General features: G+C 47.8%; 2 protein-coding genes across 5 annotated transcripts in view; both read right to left on the bottom strand.

Moving 5' to 3' along the window:
* The window catches only part of tln1 (talin 1), an 81138-nt gene extending 69600 nt beyond the window's left edge, over positions 1–11538 (bottom strand). The window contains exon 1 of the mRNA XM_066711464.1: positions 11368–11538. The gene's annotated coding sequence lies outside the window, so the exon portion shown is untranslated. The remainder of the gene's footprint in view (positions 1–11367) is intronic.
* Positions 11539–13389: 1851 nt separating this feature from the next.
* Positions 13390–20974, bottom strand: hmgcs1 (3-hydroxy-3-methylglutaryl-CoA synthase 1 (soluble)). Of its 4 annotated transcripts, none has more exons than XM_066711466.1 (10): positions 20892–20974; positions 18137–18594; positions 17863–17988; positions 17558–17722; positions 17183–17351; positions 16860–17030; positions 15957–16063; positions 15719–15844; positions 15190–15347; positions 13390–15025 (listed from the first exon to the last, which is right to left on the bottom strand). In XM_066711466.1, the coding sequence occupies exons 2-10, from the start codon at positions 18582–18584 to the stop codon at positions 14936–14938; spliced, it is 1560 nt and encodes a 519-aa protein (XP_066567563.1). In that variant the 5' UTR covers positions 18585–18594; positions 20892–20974; the 3' UTR covers positions 13390–14935. The 4 variants fall into 4 exon arrangements, with proteins under 4 accessions (XP_066567563.1, XP_066567562.1, XP_066567565.1 ...); XM_066711465.1 differs by lacking the exon at positions 20892–20974 and adding an exon at positions 19584–19683; XM_066711468.1 differs by lacking the exon at positions 20892–20974 and adding an exon at positions 19459–19558.
* Between the last annotated feature and the right edge of the window lie 1951 nt (positions 20975–22925).

The following is a 22925-nucleotide window of genomic DNA, read 5'->3' on the forward strand; positions in this document are numbered from 1 at the left end:
TGCCTAACATGATGAATTAGATCCTGTAGGATTCAGAAAATAATTAAGAGTTGTTTTGCGACATAAGCCCAACAGTCAGGCATTCCCATCGTGTGGGAGCGGAAGGGAGTCCTTTAGCTGTTAATCCAATTAAACTGTGAGCACAAACAAGCCAACGCTTCTGAAGTCACAAGAGTGAAAGAAGGCCAAGCCACCCTTTCTGTTCCTCTTTCACTCTCTGACCAAGCCTACACCGCCCCTTCGCTGCATCTGTTCACTTTGTGCGTTCGGACCACTCCGTGCGATTACTGTGGTGCCGTGAGCGTTAAGTAGCCCCTGGGAGAACGGACGCTTATTGGACCCAAAAGAAAGATAATCCAACAGTCAGACTATTTTCTGGGGCAGATGGGAGAAAAAAAAACATTGTACACGACTGTGCCAAGAGTGCTCCCAGAAGGCAGCATTGTCCACAGACGACCGCCCAGATGTGCTACTGGAGTATCAGAGGCACACTTGTTAACACCTATGTGTGTGATTTCCCTGCCGCGATGAAACCTCTTTGCAATAATGTAGGAGAAGTTCAGCAGAGCAGAAGGGGCCGCCCGGGAGAGAAGTGCGTTTAAGAGAGGAAATCAAACCCGAGGGCAGCTTTAAACATGAGGACGCGTTTACAGGCAGAGCACGATGAGTTACGTTGCATATTTCGCTTTAAATCAAACCTTGGAGAGAGGAAACCAAATATGTTTTCTTGACACTAACATCATGGGCTCATATGAAAACGCTATAGAAACACACACGAATTCTTAAAACGTGTTGGTGCAGAGCTTCAGTGCTCGGAAACACAGCTGCATGAAACAGAATCGCTCTGATCTGACCGAAGGAACTGGGAAAGGTGTGAGCTTAGTGTACAGTGCACATACTCTGAGGGAAATGGGAGAAATGTCCCCACATAGGAGACCGCGCTACTCCCTCCTTGTTTCAGATTAACTCTAGCTATCCAAAAAAGACTTTTCATTATACATAGAAAGAGCCACTAAAATGTGGGGGGAAATCTGATGTGCAATTCTTTCTTTTTCCTGCACAGTTATGCAATAGGAAATGATTACAAGCATTAAAAACAAACATCCCGGCTCCTGCTGCTCCTTCACTCCTCCCTGGCGTTCACGGGCATGTTAACAGACCAAGCCGCCATCACAGCTCAGACCTTGACCCAACAGCAATGCCGACCTACCGAGCCAGGATTTAAGCAAATTTACGACGGCAGCGTTTACTCAGACAGACAAACTGTCGGCCTCCGAACCAACTGCATTCTGACAGCACGGCGCCCGGCTGCCCATCGCACGGGATTCTCATTACAGACTAACTGTGAAACAGGAAATGTATCCTCTAACTGGCAGGACGTCTCACTGATGTCTCCCGTCATGTTGACAACAACCAGCACTGCTTTTTGATTAATACAACTGTCACCAATAACCGAGGGCGCAATCCAGGCAAGGCAGGGCCGTTGGCGCCTTTACAGTTGGTGCTTAAATTAGCTACAGCACTCTATTACTGTCCACTGTATTACAGCCACTTGCTCTTTGAGTTGTAAATCAATACATTTACAAAGCAAAGAATGCATTGCGCCAAAACACTGACCCAATTCATCCATCTTTTATATTGTAACTAAACAAAGACTGTATAGCTTTGTGTTTGACTCACTGAAAATCATAACCAATTTTAACAGGTCTGTCCAGCAGCGGAAAATATATAACACTATAAACAAAGTGGCAGCAAATTCTGAAAAAACAGCAGCATATACTGTCTGGACAAAATGATTAACTTAAGCACTAATTAGGCAGAAGTAATCTTATAATGAACGGTACATAACTATCACCAGCTGTTTAGCAGAGTGACAGATCTGTGGCGCACTATCGAACAGACAGACGCCTTCAATTCACAGGGAGCATCTCAAAGCCGGCATGGGAAGATTTATATCCATATGGCAACATGCTGTTTGGCCGTTCATGCCGCAATTAGCAATAACACACCGCACAGCTGCTGCGCTCGGCCAGGGTACGTCGATACTCGAAACACTGAAGCGAAAAGGGTTGTATCCCATTCAAAATTCAAAAACAAGATGATAACGAACAGGGCCAAGAGGCAGGACAAGCAGAGAGCACTTTGAACATGGCTGGGTACTGAAGCTGCTCCTTTAGCAGACTGGGGTTAACTGTGTGGGAGATAAGAGCATTAACTGTGTCCTTGGCTGTCCCATATCTTTCATAAGGGAGAGAGAGCACGAGAGAGAAGAATACTTCACCTGAATCCAGACCCCCCGCTGTGAGCCATACACACAGGAGGAGAAACCACCTTGCCCCTGGGCAGCTGCAAATCAATGGGAACGGACCGACCCCCCCGTGTGCAACAGAGGTCCGGATCCGTGCCGCCTCAGTAAGCTTACTTCATAGCTTTGCCTGTTCGCAGAGCGGGGATTGGATGGCACAGGGGCCACAGGAGAAGATTAAGCACGTTAGCACCCTGTTGCGCTGAGCTGGGAATCAGCCGTGTGCGCTGAGGTGGTGCTGTCGCAGCGGGAGAGGGGAAACACCCCCCACCTACACATGCAACACATGGTTTCCGCAAATTGGAAGAGTGGAATACATTTTTGGGGTCAAACCTGATTCTGTGAGTATGGCAATGTGGTAAACTGTGAATATAATTCTAGCCTGTTTATCCAAAATATCCGCCATATGCATTTTAAAAGCCTATGATCAATTACACAGCCGTTAACACACATTATCCTGACCATGGATCTCACAATTTTATCTCAATTATCAATTATTATTCTGTCTTTTAAGAGGAACAGGGAGGAAACCTGAAGCCAACCTTAAAGCTAGCCTGTGAGCATGACCATCTAAAGCAGGAGTGACGTAGCTGGGAGCATGGGGTATTACTATGATATTACACCTCAGCAAACAGTACTCTGTGGTTACACACTTCCAAGGAAAGAAAGAGCAACAGAGGTGTAACTCGCATATTTCCAGAGCACGGCTGCACGAGGACCAAACAAGTCCGCAGCTCCTGACGTCGGGAAGAGCTCTCCAGATTTTAAACTGTGCCGCCTCCCACCGACCTCCGCCGTCGCAGAGCAGCACAAGACCCTTATTGAAATACATACAAATCAGATCCAAGTTGGCCGTTTCAGTGCATTAACAATGGCATTCACTGTACATAAACAGCAGCAGCAATGAGGTCATCTGTGGGACTTGCTGGCAGCCCTGGTGGAGTTTTCAGTGACACCGTGTTATTTATGAGGTCCAGGGCTGCAGTGAGCAGCTCGAGCTGTACGGTCAGAGGGGGTGCAGGGCCGCCGAGAACAGGTTGGAGGCTGTAGACAGGTTTCAAATAAATGCGTACTTTAACGCCACACGTTTCTTCTGCCTAATGAGGGGGAGTCGGAAAAAAAAATACGAATTTACCGCAAGCAATCGTCTGTCTTGCACTCTGCTAATCTTTTGTACAGAGAGATAGTTGCCTAGTATTATTATAGGACTTGTGCATAACTCTTCTACTTAAACCTTTTAAAGCAGTCCAGTGCCACACTCTCCAAGTCCTACTGTACTGCTGCCGTGAGAGCGAGAATAAAACATTGAGCCATTTATGAAAGAGGACATGATGGTTTTAATTGCATTCTTGTGCTCCAGAAGGGCCTTTTACATCCACAGCACACTTGGCCGATTGAAACGTGATCGCTTTTACACACTGTAAGCCCATCAGCAAACTGCAAGAACGGCACCAGTGCTCCAAACTAAACGATTTATTTTACTGGAGGAATAACAAACGCGCGTTACTTTGCCCAAATATGGACTCCAGACAAACACTGGCAGGCAACGAACATCCTGCAACTGGAAATCAAACCCCCTTGCAGATCTCCTAAACAGGAATGAAACTGCAGCAGGACAAACCTCAGACGTAAATATATGCCAAGGCCTTGCTGTGTACTAGTTTTCCATTTGTTTGACCATACTAGGGGCGGGCCCGCTTCTGGAAGAGAAAAAGGCATTTCGAATGGCAACGAAGGTGCTAAGATTGAGCTTATCTGACCAATGTACAAAAACATCCCGTCACTGAAGGAAACTCTAAACCGTCGGAACCACAGACACACGTGCACATCAGATATGTGACATCTCTATCGGATGTCAAAGAGAAATACTTTTCAAATAAATTGATTATATAAGATACATCAACTGCTGTGGACTCAACGGTTATAAAAATGACAGACACCCTCCTAGGGGAAGATTTGAATGACAATTGCAGAGACTGTTCACGGAAAATAATTAAATAAACAACAGACACAGAAAACAAACTTTATAAACTTTGTTCGTTTTATCATGAATTATTCAAAATTGGACAAGTGAGGCATCTATAGCTGAATATAGACTTGAGGTTTCACACTCCGCCCTGTGAGTGCATTTGAACAGAAAAGGGTTATTTTGGGACTCTTCCTTCCTTGGCTCGTAACTACCAAGAACGCTTTCCGGTCAAAGGCCGGGCTGTTAATTTGGCACCTCGGTCCAGCCGCGTTTCCACAAAGGGAGCTCAGATCGAGTGTGTCAGGAGCTCACAGAGGTCCCGTTTTGTGCCACACCAAGAGCAGGGCGTATGGATGTGACACCATCTCTTTTCATTGGTGACACAAACCAAAATTGTAACATTTCAAACCTTTCATTCCTCTTTGCCAACGAGAGAGGAATCAGCAGATGCGATTTACTCAGACCATCGCACAAAATGTAACACATTCAATGAGCCTTGACTAAACAAACTGCGTCTTCAGAAAACATATGCCCTTGTCTCTAGATTGTAAGTGTTTCTTGTTTAAGTTTTATTACCTTTAGCTAAATGCTGTAAAAGTATTCTGACACGCACGTTGTGCTAGAACATTCGGATACATTCTGATAACTATGGACTGCAGGCTTGAATATGAAGCATGTTTTGTGTCTTGGTTACTTTCACAACAGATCAGAGTGCAAGACCAGCATCTCGCATGTATGTTTCTTATTTCCATCTGGAACATTTGTTTACAGGAGATCAATGAACTTCTTCAACACGTGTCTGAGCAGGAGTAGCAACATAAACCTCATAACGCAATGCCTCGGAGCGGTCATTGCCTCAAGTGTACACTTCAGCATTGCGTTCATCAAAGCCCCTCTCAGTAGCGGACCCCACAGTATCAAGGGATTCCAGGACTAAATATAACACTTTACTGCCAGGGAACAGCTGCGGAGTCGAGAAACTGAGGACGAACTAAGAGTCAACACCAAAACAGACAGAAAACAAATCACATCATATACCTTTAAACAGCACCACATTACAGCAGTTATAAATGTATAATTCACTTAAACTACATAGGAGGTTTATTTAAAAACATATTTTTCAGACACAGGATTTAAATTCTAATGAAACTTTGCGACAAATGTGATATGAAACTCCCACGGCACTGAAGATTTGCACTAACTTTGTGTTTGACTCACTGAAAATCATAACCAATTTTAACAGGTCTATCAAACATGCCCTTTAGACAATCTCCTGCTTAGACTAGTCTTTAGCCACAGAGTCCTCTGCATCTTACCTGAATATCGAGCAGAAGAGCTCACCTGTGGAGAGCCAGCAGGGTGATGCAATATCACACCGGGATATACAATCACTTCATTGATTAATCTGAATTGTTTCATCACATTAGTCTTCTTCCATAAATGTGTGGAGTCGATTCACAGAGTATTCCTCTGCGCTAGACGGTTTAGACCATTGTTTCAAAATCAAAATATAAAAGCAGAATTAAAAACAGGTGACATACACACACGGGTTCCTAAATAGCGTTTCTGTTTGATAATCAGAGCTTTTAAGCACGTGCCCGGAGTTAAACAGTATCAAACTGCTTGTGCCTCCTTGATGCTTCTCTAAAAAAGGGCAAACTCTGCACCCAACACATTGTGAAACAGTAGCCAACCATAAAAAAGGGGAACAAGAGTGTGTGTGTGTGTGTGTGTGTAAGGACAGGCAGGGCCCAAGTGCGTGGATTAGGGGTTCCCAGTCTTCTCCAGGCGAGGGACACAAAGGGACCCTTATTCCCCCAGGGCCACTACAATGCTCCACAGTGCACATCAATGGCCACCTTGTTACCACGAAAAAGGGCTGCACACATGTTCTCTTTGACTTCCTCTAGTAAATACCTTTAATAGACTTATACACTTTCAGAAAGAGTTACAAGGACAGGTTTTATTGCCATACACACTGCAACGACAGCACTACCCAATGCAGTCCTACACTTACTTTTTCCAAAGCCAGTTAACATCACTTACTCCACAGAGGAGAGAGTCTTTACAGTAATACAGTGTCCACCACTTCTACACACAGACGTGAACTGAACAAACCCTAACAGAATGGCCTATTTTTTTAGTTATATATATACTCTTGCCATTAAGAATCCGAAGTGGAAGATAAGCACGTTTTCTATGCCTTGGGCTGCAGCACCGATGCCGAATGACAATTTAAACTTGTGACTTTGCAGTGCAGTCTATTATTTGAATCAGTTTAATTTCCTGTGTCGCACGCAGAAAGGAGAAACGATTCAATTAACAGGATCAGAGCTCCAGGCTCCTCGGCAGCTCCTCGGCAGCACCGGCTCCACTCCTCCTGTCCTCTCCCAGCTTCATCTTTCACGGTCCAAATTACATTCTGCACCACAACCCCAGTCCGCTTCAATTAACGCACAACTTCCCAGAGAAGTCGGAAGTAAGTGGTTTACATTCCAAGATGAACGCGTCACGTTCGCAGTCCATACATCGGGGGGGGAAAGACAAACACCTTGGCAACTTTAGTTTCTAATTAAATCCTGTTGCATTCTTACAAACAATACACAAACAGTAAATATTTATCCCTTGTGTATGCAGCTTAAATGCTGTTTTCTCATCGCTCACAGTGGGCTGTTACTTTGGAGCAGCATGACCTTCATGTAATACATTTAAAAACATGCAAAATGGAAAAGGAAAGCCAGACTCTCATTCAGTCTCAGACGCATTCATACAACAGTACTGGGCTCCACACTTCAAGAAAGATATCGCTGCTCTAGAGGGAGTTCAGAGGAGAGCAACCAGACTTATTCCAGGTCTGAAGGGAATGTCCTACTGAGAGACTGAAGAACTGAACCTTCTCACCCTGGAACAGAGGAGACTACGTGGGGACTTGATCCAAGTCTTCAAAATCATGAAAGGCATCGACCACATCAACCCAGAGGAGCTTTTCCAGATCAGCAGGGACACACGCACCCGGGACACAAATGGAAATTGGGCTTCAAGGCATTCAAGACAGAAAACAGGAGACACTTCTTCACACAGAGAGGCGTCACAATCTGAACAAACTCCCCAGCGATGTGGCTGAAGAGACAATTTGGGAACATTCAAAAACAGACTGGATAGGATCCTTGATCACTTCGTTATTAATAATAGTTAAGTCAAGAGCGTACGTCTCCACTGCGCTCACAGCTCTGTCATTTCAAAGCTGAAGGACTGCTCAGACCCACCAATGCACACGGCTTAAGCAGACCGATCCTCTTTCGCTGGCAGCATAAAAGTGCTGGTAGAGATTTCAAAGATAAGTATGAACCCAAAGTAACAAAGTACAAAGTAACGGTCTTGTTACTAAACTGGGAAAGATGCAGAGGAGACATCGGATGAAACTGGAAGTTGTCTCCTCCACATGTACTATCATTTAAACACCACCACCCCCCTAACTCCTACCCCTGAAGACTTATCTTACACATACATTTCCTTGAGCAAAGTAGCAGCCACTCTTGAATGCCTCATCATTAAAAGGAAGTGGAATATTTATCAGTTGGGACCATTAGTCACGGACATTAATATTATCCCCCCAAGCAAGAGAGCCGTGTGATGTGTGGAATTACTCTGTCAGAGCTCACACCGGCCTGCGATAAAAAGGGGAAAATAAAATGACTTGGATAAATATAGAACGGACCAGAAAACATTTCCAAGAAAATCCCATTAATCAAGGTTTCTTTATTTCCTCGGCACAATCAGGGGCCGCCATGGTCAAGCTGATCACGTAACAAAACGAGTAGCTAGCAGAACGGTTCGGCTTTGCCATCTAACAGTACGGCCGCTAGCAAAAGCAAAACAATGCGTTGAAGTTGCGCCAGACTCCACTCCACTGAATTTCACAGAAGGTAAAACTAACTAAAATGAATGAATGCCAATTAAATACTTACTCCCTTATAATAACGTCAAACATAAAGACTCCAGATAAACAGTGCAGTGTTCTCCTCAAACTGTTGTGAGGGAAATGTCTTCTAAAACCAGAAGATGAGTGAATGTCTTTGGTTTATTTAGTTTTGTAGTAAAGTACGACCAGGCCCCAGTTTCCTAATCGCTACTGTATGTGCTGTAGAAGGTGTGCCAGCACGGCTGTGAAGTCTCACACACTCCCGATAACACAAACACACACAGTGCGCCAGTGTCACGTCCCTGCGGACCGACGCCAGGATTAATCGCCCGTCTCTTTACCCTGGGCGTAATCATCAAGCGACATTCGAAAACAAGAGGCGCGACTCTCCACTGGCCTTATTTTTGGCTTCTCGTGCTGCCCTCATCCACCGCACAGGAGGCAAACATCGATTTAATCAACGGTTAGCCCGAGAGACCGTTTCTAATAAGGCTGTGACAGACACTAGAGACCCGGTGACACTTTTAGAATCAGTCAGAGGGGACAGATAGTGAAGTGAAGGAGTAAAGTCTCAGTCTAATCTTACAACGCCCAACCTGTTTATTTATGCCCATTAACACCGTGCATGTAAGCAGTCTGGGGAGGGAACTCGGCCTGGGGTTGATTCGCCTCACCGAGCCACTGAGGGGAAAGCAAACCATCAGCGAGTCAGAACATCAAACTCCTGAACAAGCTGGCAAAACCCACTGGCAGAATGGCTTGTGTGAGATAAAGTATTGGAAGGGGGGGAGGGTGCCTAGTCACATTCATGTTATAACACAATGCTTGTGGTTTCAGGGTTATTAATGGAGCTTCAGGAGCTGTGTAGGCTGTAATTCCACAGCCCAATCACAACCGCTCTGATGCAGCCGCTTCAGTTCTCCAGGAGTGGGAAAAACTACACTCTACAAAGGCCCGGCATCCTCGGCTCAGACAGAGACAGGGACTGCGTGGACCACTTGTTTGCAGCGTCAAAGGGTCGCCACGCAGTACGAGCGAGATGCCGGCGCGTCCGTTTTCAGCCGGGACCGGTGTGGCATTATCGGCGGCCGTGCTTTCACAGCCAGGGAAGTGTCTGCAGCAGCGGAGCCATGATGTGTAGCAGGAACGTGTGTAAGCACGCACATTCCTGAGCCCTTTGCCACCCAGGAATGCCAGGAATTCCCTGTCAGTGGAGGGGGAGCGCTGTATTTTGAGCAATAGTAATTCAACCACTTACATCAGACCTATTTCTTTAAGTGAACACATCTCTTGACCTGTATAAAGGCATCTAATAATAATAATTGAAACATGTACAAAGTAAATATTTCACATATGATAAAACGATTTTGGAATTGACTGAAAGACCTAGATCACAGTCAGCACTACCTGTACAGGGATTTCAGTGTCTCAAAGTGCAGAACAGGTCTACTGTAAGTGAAGCTCCAACGCTGCGTTTTAAAGAATGGATCAGGTGTTGAGACTTGCTTCTCAAAAAAGGGCAATAAAAGTTGATGCTTTCTTCTCCGTTAATCTTGGCCTACCCTATCGTTTGAACTATTCTGCCAACTTCAACATGCAAACAGCTGCGATTCCCCTGCAGCGAGATCTTTCTGTGTGAGGCTCTCTCTCTCTCGGAGCCGGGCTGGGCGCACCCCCGCCCGCGTCAGGCTGCAAGAGTTTCACAATGTTCATCGCTTCAGGCTACAGTTCTTATAGCTGTCATACAGTAGGAGGGGAGGCCAAGGTTTGGGGTTGTTTTGGCCAGTCCACAAAAAAAAGAATTTAAAATCAACACACTCATAAACAGAAAGTACATCTGTGAAAGCTTGATTTCATTGTTCTAAGTCCATAACCTCAGGAGGGTCACTTTAGGTAGCAGGGGACTTCTTGGGCCGGGGCCTCGATTCACAGCTACAGGAATCACACGTTACCAACAGCAGAAAGAAGGGACAGCCAGCTCTGAATGGGACGTCCTGGCCTCCCCACACGCCCGATCTCAGGATGGGTGAAAGGCCATGGGCTATGAGGGGAGACCGAAACTACGCCTAGCACAGATGCATAAGGGCTGACAGGATGTCAAGAGTTCATGTGATCTCCAACAAGGGGTGTGGGGGGTAATTCAGCAGTGAAATGAAGACAAACACACTGCTGTTGAGATTGATTTACAGAACTTCAATGAATTGATTACAAAAATGTATGAATTTATGAGCTGGTGTTCTTTACCTATACATGTGTATATCGTGTGTGTGTGTGTGTGTGTGTATAAGAAATGTGTTCAAACTATATTCTCTAAAAGCCACTAGCGGGGCTGTTGTGAAGGTGGTTCCTGTACCTGCACTTCGTCCAGCTCAGACTGCGGACAAACTTCATCAGTTTTTCATCTGCACCGCACAGATAGCACCAGAAAGCACATGCATCTGAAGTTTCAATGGATTTAAAGTAACAAACAGGGTGTTTGCTGTAGTTTTGCGGAAATAAAACTGATACGTGTAACCCCGATAATAAATCGTGTTACTAATGTATCCCGTGGCTCAACACAGTCGCACCGTCCCTGCCTGGCCTTTGAGCGACACTGCGCTGTCACCGGCCGCTGTCTTGCTGCGGACTAACATGAGCTGCAGATACACGCACTTCATGCACGGAGAAATAAACACATTTAACAAAGGAAATGTAAAAAGCCAGCGAGTGCACAGGAAACTGCAGGCGGCTCCTCCTCTCTCTCTAACTTGTGGTTTCCAGCGCTGCTCGGCTCTTGTTCCCGTTTTACCTCCAGGCGACACAAAAACACTTGGTTTTTGTTCAAATCTCTATTCAAAAGCAAACGCCTCAAGAAACGCTTTTTTCCCCCCACAGGCTCAGCAAGTTCCCGACACTTTTCCTGTCCGCCCCCGTCCTCCCCTCCGCCCCGACAAACTCCAAACTACCGGGAGTTGTTTCTGCCCAGTTTTCACAGCAGCTCTCCTCTAAAACCCAGTAAAACTCATCCGACAGCACATCCAGCTCCACAAGCCCGGCTCGGGTCCGGCAGCCGAGCCGAGCCGGGCCGAGCCGAGCCGAGCCGGGCCGAGCCGAGCCGAGCCGAGCCGAGCCACTCTGACATGGGACCCAAACTTCGGCCCCGGCCCTCAGCCCGGTGCGTTGCGCTCTTACCTCGGCTGGTCTCCTCCCTCTGCTCGCCTTTTCACCTTTTCGTCTCTGATTCAAGAGCCAATATCCCGTCCCTCGCCAGCGCACCGCGATGCCCCAATGCTGGGAAATGTCAGATTGAGCGTCTCGCCTCCTCCCTGCTGAGCTCAGCGGCGCCGTGGCTCCACCCCGCATGTGCGACCGGGGCCATGATGCGGCTCCCCGGCACAGGAAACCAGGCTCTCTGTCCACAGGCCTGCAAATGTGCAGTGCATCTCATTGAGTTAGCTGATGCTGCTGGCCTATAAATAAATGACAGTGCGTCCCATGTAGAAGTATAAAGTTAGTTACCAGTCTACACACTGACTGTGCGGTGTTGTGTGCAACACACGTTTGTGAAATGCAATTATTGAGGGTGTGAGACCATGTAACACGGCTGGCTGTCACTGTGTACGCTGTAGACACATTTAACAGGTTGGTCTTCGGAACAACAGTCCATTCCTAACTCTGATCGTGTGCATGGTGCTTTGGGAAAGTTATTATTATTACCATTATGATTATTGATCTATAGTGTCTGTCGCTGAACTCAATAACCCTGGTCTAGGGTTAAGGGTTTATATGCTGCCAAACACACACACACACACGCCCCAAGAGTCTGCTCTGCTTCGTGATTCATGAGTGGCCTAAACTGGTCTCTCTCACTGGGCAGGATTCTCCCGGGTCAACAGCTCCGCCGCACGATCCCAGCCAGTGACCTCAGCTGCACTGAAGCCCATGACACCGGGAAGGACCTATTTTGGGTCATTTGCTTGCCAATGTCGTCCACTGTCCAGCAAATTCCTGATCTGGAAGGCGGCACACCCATCCACGACCACAGTCTGAGGATACGGAGAACCACATGGGAAAATATCACCAGCTTTCCAAAGGTCAGGGGACGAGGTCGGCTTAGGGTCACCTATTACAGCCAACAGTGATGTGTGTTGTGTTGGCTGCACCCAATTGTCTACCTGGCTGTGAATGTGCCACCGTTTCCTACAACCTCAAGCACATCGATTCTATTCCCTGTTGTTGACCTTCTGTTAGTTTTGATTGTGTATTCATTTCAAAGTGAAACACTGAATAGACTTTGTACCCACATTTGAACCTACTATACACAGCTGCACACTTCCACCTAGTGGCCAAAACAAGATTTTATTTTCCTTGCTTGCCACATAAGAACATAAAGTGTCCAATCGAGAGGAGCCCACTCGCCCCATCGTGCTCGTTTGGTGTCCATTAATAACTGAGTGATCAAGGATCCTATCCAGTCTGTTTGTGAATGTTCCCAAATTGTCTCTTCAGCCACATCGCTGGGGAGTTTGTTCAGATTGTGACGCCTCTCTGTGTGAAGAAGTGTCTCCTGTTTTCTGTCTTGAATGCCTTGAAGCCCAATTTCCATTTGTGTCCCGGGTGCGTGTGTCCCTGCTGATCTGGAAAAGCTCCTCTGGTTTGATGTGGTCGATGCCTTTCATGATTTTGAAGACTTGGATCAAGTCCCCACGTAGTCTCCTCTGTTCCAGGGTGAAAAGGTTCAGGTCCTCAGTCTCTCAGTAGGACATTCCCTTCAGACCTGGAATAAGTCTGGTTGCTCTCCTCTGAACTGCCTCTAGAGCAGTATGTGACAGGATGTTTTGCATAAATAAGGAATGAATTGAAAGTGTATTATGGTGGTTGTGGTGTAGTTAAGGATCACTGACGGTGTGCAGATTAGTCTAAGCAGATGAAGCTACAGCTTTAGTTTAGGGGGGTTGTGCAAAAGTGATACGTGACTGTAGGTTGTTGTTTTTCTTCTCAGTATTATTACTCATCAGGTGAAACGGACCCAGAAACTGATATCCAGCACAGGATGTGTTCAGTGCAGAAAGCAGGGCAGTTTGTGCTGTGGATGAAAACGCCCACACAGTCGCTGTCTGTTTGTCCTGCGCTGTGATCTCCCCAGCTGGGTTTGCTGGAGTTTCACTCTCTTTTGTCCCCAAACCACAAACAGTAAACCAGGCAGAGACACACTGAAATTAACATGATATTTTATTCTCGCTTACATTCAAGTTCCTGATATCGTACACTCGATAATTGTATCACCAGAACTTCATGTCTACGTCCGTTTTTTTCCGCTAACAAATACAGGAAGCACCTCATCAGACACGAGTTCATTCTACATTTATAAATAACAGTTAATTACAGTTAGTACTGTACATTACACACCAACAAAAATGATAGAATTAATCTGATTCCCACAATCTGTAAACATTAGCCTTTTCAGGGTAACTAGAAATAAATGCTCTTGGTTGTAAGTTTAAAAAGGAACAAATCTGTACATTAAGATAATTTTTTTACATTTCTTACATGCTTACAGTAAGGCTTATACAAAACATTTTGTAATAAAGCGTGATTTCGTGCTAGTAACCAGTGTCAGTCTCTCAGCTTCCCTCCACCCTGGACAGCGGGGCTGACGCAGACCGACACCGCAGTCGTCGCACACGTGCTAACTGAACCAAGGAGGTGAAGAATGTAGATTTAGTGATAAGTTTGTCACGAGCATTTCTATCAATAACACAATATGAAATGCATGAACTAAAACAACAATAACATCCTATACGTTTCAAAACAGGACGAATTGAATGAAAACCAGTTTATTAACTGACAGTCCTTTGAAATAGCTTTAAGTGGCAAGTCATTGGAAGTAAAGCTCCCAAATCTAGAAAGACGTCCTCGCACCCTGTAACATCACTTAACAAAATGCAAGACGAACAGCAGTGAATATCCGGTGGATTCGCTCTTTAGAGCCGAGTGGGGTTGGGAATCTGCGTGGCACCGGCGGATGGAGAGTTCGATTGAATTGAGGCTACCACAGACACGAGTTTAAAAACGCTCCCGCCGCGATGCAACGCGACTACTCTAATCTCTAACACAGCCGCGGAGATCTCGCACCGCCCTCTGCGGTCTCCGTCAGGCCGGCGTCCGACACTCGGCCCCAGCCCGGCGGCAGCGCGTCGACCCCCCGCGGCTCGGCAGGAGGAGCGTAATGAATAAGAGGCCGGAGAGCCGCTCCCTCGACACCCCTCGATGCCCGGTGCCGGATCGGCAGAGCTGCATTTCAGAGTCGAAGTGTCGGCACACCGACCCCCGACTCGACCGGTGGCAAATTACAAGATTCCCAGAGGCTGATTTTTATTGGGGGGGGAGACAACAACAAGATTCCGACTTCCGTTCAATGAAAACCTGCCGTCGGGTACGAGTGAGCAAGAAGAGATCCCAGAATGCACATCCTACTCTTAAATGCTGTCTCTGTTCCAGTGGGACAGCCTGCATCACAAATTGACCAGTTTGTGTTATTCCCTTATTGATGCTGACCTACTGATTGTTAGTGTTGGGGGGGGGGGGGGGGGGGCGGTGCCACAGTACTTTTGGCACGTCTCAGGGCGGCGCCGTCCGAATCGTACGCCGTGGTGGTGAAAGAGCCAGATGTACATACACAGATCTACCTACAATACACAGAATACATGGTTTTGCAGCGGCCATGACCGCTGCGTCCCGGGACCTCACAGAGGCCGTGTCAGTGCTCCCCGTTGGCGATGGGGACCATGTCAGGTCCTGAACTGGCAGCGGGAATCCGTGGCACTTTCTTGGCAGGGCTGGGTATGTGCTGGGAAAGAGAGAGACACTGCATGAGCACGTGAAGGAGGGAGGAAAGGCAGAAAGAAAAACATAGGAAGAGCATCAAAGTTTATTAAGAAAGGTAGGCGATAAGATCCACAAGGGAGGCTGTTGAACAGACTCAGAGGATCAAATTTCCTCGGCTGTCCGCACCTCTGCCGCTGTGGTGGAGTGGACCAATCCCGCTTCCAGGGGTCCGTCCTCGTTCAAGGGCCGTCTCGCATACTGCCGGCGGTGTTTCTCATCCACGCTGGTCAAGTACCACGTTCCTGGGAAGAGTTCGTCCACGGAGGACTGGGGCTTGTAGTTGGCTGGACGAGAGAGAGAGAGAGGAAAATTAGTCTTACGGAATCTCTGAAGTTCATCCAAACAAAGCAACAGCAGGAGCTTCAGGTCTGGGCGGAGCGTGACCATCAACACAAGACTCCATCCAGGCCAAGTATCTTCCAACTCCATGCGCTGCCTGTCCTCGAGAAAAAGCAAGGCCGTCTCCACACAAGGAACGGGTTTACAGTTGCTGAAACCTGCTGTGCAGCCAGAAGTGAAACAGGAAGTGAATGTGGAGACGCACCACGGACTAAAGCCGTTTCAAAGCCGGATCCTCCCCCCCCCCGGGGCCTGGACTTCCCTCTTTCGTTAAAGTGGGCACCTAAGGGTGAGAACCTGCAGCGATGAGACATACCTAAGTGATGAGTCTCCTGTCGCAACTTCATGTTCTCGGCAAAGACCTCAGGAGCCACTTTTCTCCTGGAGTCCAGACGGGCCTGCAGGTCACACAGGCTGGCGGTCAGCTTGGCTAGAGGCGATCCTGGAAGAGACACAATCACACCGGTTAGAGTCTCTTGCACAATAATGCCTTGTGGTAAACATCTATACGTCTACATTAGCAGCAGCTGTTAAATGCTGGTCGGCGAACTCACCCGGCGTGTCGTCTTCAGTGACCCGTATTGAGTACAAGGTCGCGGCAAAGCCAGAGCCGTAAGAAAACACTCCGATCCTCTGCCCTGCCAGCTGCTGAGGAGAGTACCTGTGGAGTCAGACAGAGCATCGTTGAGAGACGCGTCCACACTGTCCTGAGTAACACGACTAACTTCAGCCTCTCAAACACATTCAATCCCTCAGCTATACGTTCAGACTGGTCTCTCTCAGCAGCGCAGCTTCCTCAAGTGATTTCTGAGAACTGTGGCCACCCACGGGACCATTTCCTGTCTTGGTCTCCATTTTAAATGAAGTAGTTTGCGTTCTATTAAAAGGTTTGCTAGTTGCGCGGTTAGGAAACGCAGCCTTTAAATCAGGATATTCAGTGATAAACAATTATCGCTCTCGGTTTCAGTCTTGTGTCCGAGAACTCCACAGTGGAAAAAGACAACAACACTTCACAGACGCAAGATCACATCAAACCAGAGGAGCTTTTCCAGATCAGCAGGGACACACGCACCCGGGGACACAAATGGAAATTGGGCTTCAAGGCATTCAAGACAGAAAACAGGAGACACTTCTTCACACAGAGAGGCGTCACAATCTGAACAAACTCCCCAGCGATGTGGCTGAAGAGACAATTTGGGAACATTCAAAAACAGACTGGATAGGATCCTTGGATCAATTAGTCATTAATGGACACCAAACGAGCACGATGGGGCGAGTGGGCTCCTCTCGATTGGACACTGTCTTATGGTCTTATGTTCTAATACTCACAGGGATGATTTCTGGGTTTCCTCTATATTAAGTTGTATTAAACAGCGGGGTTTCATCCAACTGATATTAAAATTGACAGGTTTGTGGCACTGATGCACAGAGGACTGTTAGTCCTGGGGGACACTCACTGTGCGAGCACCGAGGCCAGGCAGCCGTACACGGATGGGGTGTACATGTTGCCGTTCTGGTTGGAGATCAGCAGGGAAGCCTTGGTTTTCTCTTCAAACATCTGTGCGCTGGCCTTCATGAAAGCCTTCTCCACATCACGGTCGAAATACGTGTCCTGTGGCTTCACGTCCCTGGAAATTGAGAATAGAAAAGCTTAGCCTTCTTGCTGCAGGAGTAACGGTCACATTTGTGTGCGTTTCTTTCCAACACACACGGAGACCTGCGTCCCAGGAGTTCGGACCACCCCAACGGATGTATGTATTAGAAGGTCGAAGCACCTCACCTGAAGGCCTCCAGGCCGCTGAAGACCCCGCTGTCCGTGTCGGGGCGGGGGTGGCCGAGGAAGTCGTTGAGCAGCAGGCGGGCCAGGGACTTCTGCACCAGCTTGCAGTACGGAGAGTGGAACACCATAAAGCCAAAGTCATCCAGACTGAAACGTTTATCACTTCCCTCTGAAATCCACAGAGACAGCAGACGAGTGAACGCGAGTGGAGGGGGGGGAACACTGCGCTCACATAATCAAATGCCAAACTCCGTAAAAAAACATTAATGATGCATCCCCCCCCGCCCAGTTCAAAAGATAATAAAATGGACACGGACGCAGAGCAATCAAGGGAAGGTCAGCGCCAGGCAAAAATTAAACTAAGACGTCGCCCACCTTTCTGCCACCGCGCGTGGATTTTGTCGCGGAAGACCTTGTAACACCGGTCTAACGCGCTGAGGTAGCACTCGATGGACAGCTTGCCGTCGACCACTGGATACTCCGAAACCATGTCAGGCTTGTAGAAGTCGTACGCGTGTTGCATGTGTGTCCCGCGAAGACCTACACGCCACCCGGACAGTAGAGGAAACATTTTTTTTAATCGTACACATCCTTTAACAACAAGAACAGTTCCGATCTAGGACCAATGGGACCTCAAAGTATTGTGCTCCGTGACCTATGACCTGTGACCCGTGACCTACCTCGCTCAAGCACAAGAGGAGCGTTGGGTCCCACGAGCATGGCCACGGCTCCCGCACCCCCCGTCGGCCGAGCGCTCCCCGTGGCGTACACCGCGATGTCTCCCGCAACCACCAGCGCGTACCGCCCTGAAACACACAGACACCACATTAAATATCCCAGTGTCTGCAATACGTCGATAATAGATCACTTAGTTATTAATGGACACCAAATGAGCGCGATGGGTCGAATGGCCTCCTCTCGACTAGACGCTTTCTTATGTTCTGATCTGCTCACCATCCCAGGAGCTGGACTCCACCCAGTTGACGGCATTGAAGAGGGCGGCCGTGCCTCCGTAGCAGGCGTTGGTGGTGTCGATGCCCTCCACGTCAGTGTTGCCCGACTCCTCGAACAGCTGCATGAGCACGGTCTTCACCGACTTGGACTTGTCGATGATGGTTTCGGTGCCCACCTCCAGCCGGCCAACGCTGTCGTAGGACAGGCAGTTCCTCTCCATCAGGTGCTGCACTGCGGTCAGGCACAGAGAGTTGATGTCCTCCTGGTCGGAGCAGAAGCCCATCTTGGCCTGGCCCAGCCCGATGGTGTACTTCCCCGCTGCCACGCCATCGAACTGCTCCAGCTCGGCCTGGTCCACGTACTGCGAGGGCACGTACACCTCCAGGCAGATGATGCCCACGTCCTTGGGCCAGCCGGCCTCTGCATTGGCAGGGACAGATCCAGGCATCTTGGCAGAGCTGCGGAGGAGGAGGAAATTCAAATGCATGAGAATTCTGCCAAGTTCCTGCTTGTGGTGGTGGGTCCAGAACAACTTGCCACAGAAGTGGACCAAGGAGGACAGGAAAGCTGGTTTAAAGAGTGGAATTGATAGGAAAATGCCACTGGGTGGTAATCTGACACGACACCAACAGACTGATCCCCAAATAAAAAGATAAATACATTCACAAAACAAGTATATGCATAAATAAAATGTGAAGTGAAGTGAAGTGAAGCTGGGGAAAGATGGGAAAATATCACATTTATTTTCCTAACGGAGAAGAAAACAGCTGTACAAAGGACATTGCAAGCATTCTCAAACAACCTGCAATATGTTTAGGCACAATACAGATAATAAATGCACAAACGTGTATTGATTACAGTGACAAATAAAGGACGATATCGGTTTAAATCCGAAAACACCAGCGGACCTTTTCTGTTCACGAAGTTCAATCTGTATCTTGGTCTTCTGACCTCCTCTCCAACACGACGTGAACCGTCCAAAGTATTCTTTAGATGGTATTTTCTATAAATCAATGATTCAGACAGGTAAACAGTTTGCAAAATCAGCCAATCAGCAGCGAGCAGGCCTGGCGCAGGACAGCGGTGTCTCAGTGCCGGCCGGGTGACCTTTAACCTGCTCGTGTTTTCGTGCCGTGTCGTGATCCGGCCTTGACAGGACAGCTCTGCACCGAAACACGGCAGCACATATTCATCTACATCCGCCTTTCCAGTGCACTATTTATGCATTTGACACGGGGCTTTAACGCATATTTAGAGAGGTTTTGCACGATATCCACGCAATTCAGATACTCATGGATGCGAATGTCTTGTGTTCGTCTGACCTCTATCCGCGACGTCAATGGCCGCCCTCTCCCGGCGTGTGGAGGCCCCCTCGGTCTCAACTCAACCAAATCAAGGCACTGCCGCCGAGGTGAGTTTAATAACGACCCCCGGACGCCCCTCTTACCCGGCGGACATACAGCACAGCCCCGTCCTTCCCGGGAGCGCAGACTCGCTGCTCCTGCCCGGACGCCCAACACGGACGGACCGACTTCCGCTCCGCTCTGCGCAGGCGCGTCCGAGCTGTGCGGGACTGTGCGTTTCTAAATGTGTCTTATCCGTTTTCAATGCATTGAATAAGCAGAGTATCGGCGGTGGGTCGTATTAATATGCACGATGCACGGGATAATTACAGAACTACTTTACTTAACTTACAGGTTTAGCAACGTCTTGTTTTCACCCAGACCGCTGTCAGTTCATATCATAAAGCGTGAACCTGCACCGTCTACATACACGAACTGTCCTCTGACAATGTCTCCCGTTACCTGTGTTTACAGTGAACTGCTGCACATTAAATCGTCTTTTTTTAATGACCTTCCTATCTAAGTACCTGCCCCTGTTACAACGCCAGTCTGCCAAAAATAACCCATTGACATCTGCGAGGAAATGCAGTCATGTAAATTATGTACTTTAGGGCAGGGGTTTTCAAACCGGTACCCCCTGCCCTGCTGGTTTTTGTTCCAACCTGGGTCTTAACTACTGAATTGAATGGTATATTGCTTTGTTAGGTTAACTAAGTATTCAATTAAGCAATTAAGACCTCGGTTGGAACACAAACAAGCAGGGCAGGGGGCACTCCAGGACCGGTTTGAAAACCCCTGCTTTAGGGGATGCAAGACCATTTTTGTGCCCCGCTTCGCTTCTCTGGTTTTGACAGACACGCGTGTGATTATCCTAGTGATCTCCAGCACACACATCTGGACACATCTGGACACGTCAGCAGCGTCATTTCCCGCAGCAGAGCCCCTGACTGCCGGATGACAAGCTCACATGACAGTACAGGCGTACGGACTGTGCCGGGGTCAGTTGTCATGGCCGGGCAGACCACGACCCGTCAGTCACAGCCCTCCTCGCACACACGCTCCCTGAGCCGGGTATCGGTTTAAAGCCCCGGTGCCCCCGCATCCCCGGTGCCCCCGCATCCCCGGTGCCCCTCTCTCTCTCTCTCACTGCACAGCGCAAACTGTGGTCATCTAACCCACTTTAATGAATCTCCTGCCTCTCGTCTACCACCATTCACGTCATTCTGCACTAAACACACGGAGAATGATGTCCACCATGACGTCAGCGGGACACCTAAATCAGCTACATGACATATGGCGTCACCGATTTAATGTGCACAATAATGCAGCTTAGGGTTCAAGCGCTGTGAAAACCAAAATACTGAAGCTGAAGTGTCCAGGATATAGACAAGGGACAGGACAAACGTACTCACCTTATTCGCGGACTGTCACAACTCACTGCCCAGGAACGCTGCGACTGTGCGGCTCCCTCTCCCCGCAGCTCTACTATATATACGTCAAGACGGACGGCTTGTCTGGGCGGCGCCCTCCGGCCCTGGTTGACAGCTTCGGGTCCAATCAGGCGCGCCGACGTTTAGTTCCCGCCCACCCCGCTCGCTGCTCGGCCAATCAGCGGCCCAGAAGGCGAGGCCGTGCGAAGCGCCGCTCTGAGTGGCTGGATGGTGTGAGTGAGTGACGGTGTATGGTGAGAGGGCCGCAGCCAATCAGAGGGCGCCGCAGCCGATCACAGGGCGCCGCGACCAATCAGAGCGCGCCTTCGAGTCCTGGCGCGGCAGCGCGAGCGGCACCGGGCGAGCGTCCCCATGGCAACGGGGGGCTGCACCGCACAGGCCCGCACAGGCCCGCACAGACCCCCCCGGGCTCGCCAGCACCGCACAGACCCGCACAGACCCGCAGCCGGGCTCGGGGGTCTGTGCGCTGCAGAGCACGGCGTGCACAGTGTGTGAAATGTGCGCATAGGATTCAAGTGTAAATGCGCACCAGCTATTTGCATAAGAAACGCCGGTTGCGCTGCAGTTGTACATGTGCATTAGCAATTGCTTTCAATGTTTTGGGGACACTTGTGAACTTTCCATACCTGCGAAAAGCACAATTGCAGCTTTGAGTTATTTGTATTATTATTATATCAGATGACGTCTATTATTATTATCCAATATCGCAAGTGTAACACTGAACCCAATGCACCAACACGTGGATTAACACTCGAGTAACAACTGTATCCCGTTCAGTTTGTCGTTTTTATGGTATTTATCTGGTAGAAGCACTTCGATACTGTAAGTAAATCAATGCGCACTTATTCCCCAAAAAGTCAATGCTGAATGCAAACACTATTACAAAAAGAGTCCAGCAATTTAAAGTGGAGATAGCAAACACATGCCAACTTACGATAAAGAATTAGGATAGTTAGCGACAGTAATAAATAAAATATGAATGGACAAAAACAATCTATACATACTTGCCACGTCAAATGTGCACAGAGGACGCGCTCCCATGGGCTGGAGAGCAAACCTGCTTTGCAAGGAAGTACAGAAGTTAAACCAGTGGAGGGGTAATTATTTGACAAAGAAACAAGGATGGATCATGGAAGCTGTAAAACAAAAAAGGGTACAAAAATGCATCCATAGTGTGTGTGTTAATTGTGTTAATTAAATCAGGGGAACACAATTTCAAGGCATTGACGGAAGGGTCTGCCAACAATGACCCCGATTCTCTTTTATTATCTCTCTCTCCAGTATTCAGAATATAAGCATTTATCTTAGTGTCTGTCTATGATGAAGAATAATTAAAGAAAATAAATACAGCAAGGATTTTACAGTATTTCAGTCGTGCACCTGTATTGAATCATTTTCTGAAAATACAGCGACCTCCGGTGGTGTAAATGGATATTATTAGTCTGCATGTGAGAACCTGACGTTTTATTCTCATGCAAGATCTTTAATATTATTATGATCCATTAATCACTCCTCTCGCAGTAACTTCCTCAGAATCATAAGCTATATATATATATATATATATATATATATATATATATATATATATATATATATATATATATATATATATACTATGCTATATATATACACTCACCTAAAGGATTATTAGGAACACCTGTTCAATTTCTCATTAATGCAATTATCTAACCAACCAATCACATGGCAGTTGCTTCAATGCATTTAGGGGTGTGGTCCTGGTCAAGACAATCTCCTGAACTCCAAACTGAATGTCTGAATGGGAAAGAAAGGTGATTGAAGCAATTTTGAGCGTGGCATGGTTGTTGGTGCCAGACGGGCCGGTCTGAGTATTTCACAATCTGCTCCGTTACTGGGATTTTCACGCACAACCATTTCTAGGGTTTACAAAGAATGGTGTGAAAAGGGAAAAACATCCAGTATGCGGCAGTCCTGTGGGCGAAAATGCCTTGTTGATGCTAGAGGTCAGAGGAGAAT

This window comes from Amia ocellicauda, chromosome 8 (assembly GCF_036373705.1).
Source record: "Amia ocellicauda isolate fAmiCal2 chromosome 8, fAmiCal2.hap1, whole genome shotgun sequence".
NCBI lineage: Eukaryota > Metazoa > Chordata > Actinopteri > Amiiformes > Amiidae > Amia > Amia ocellicauda.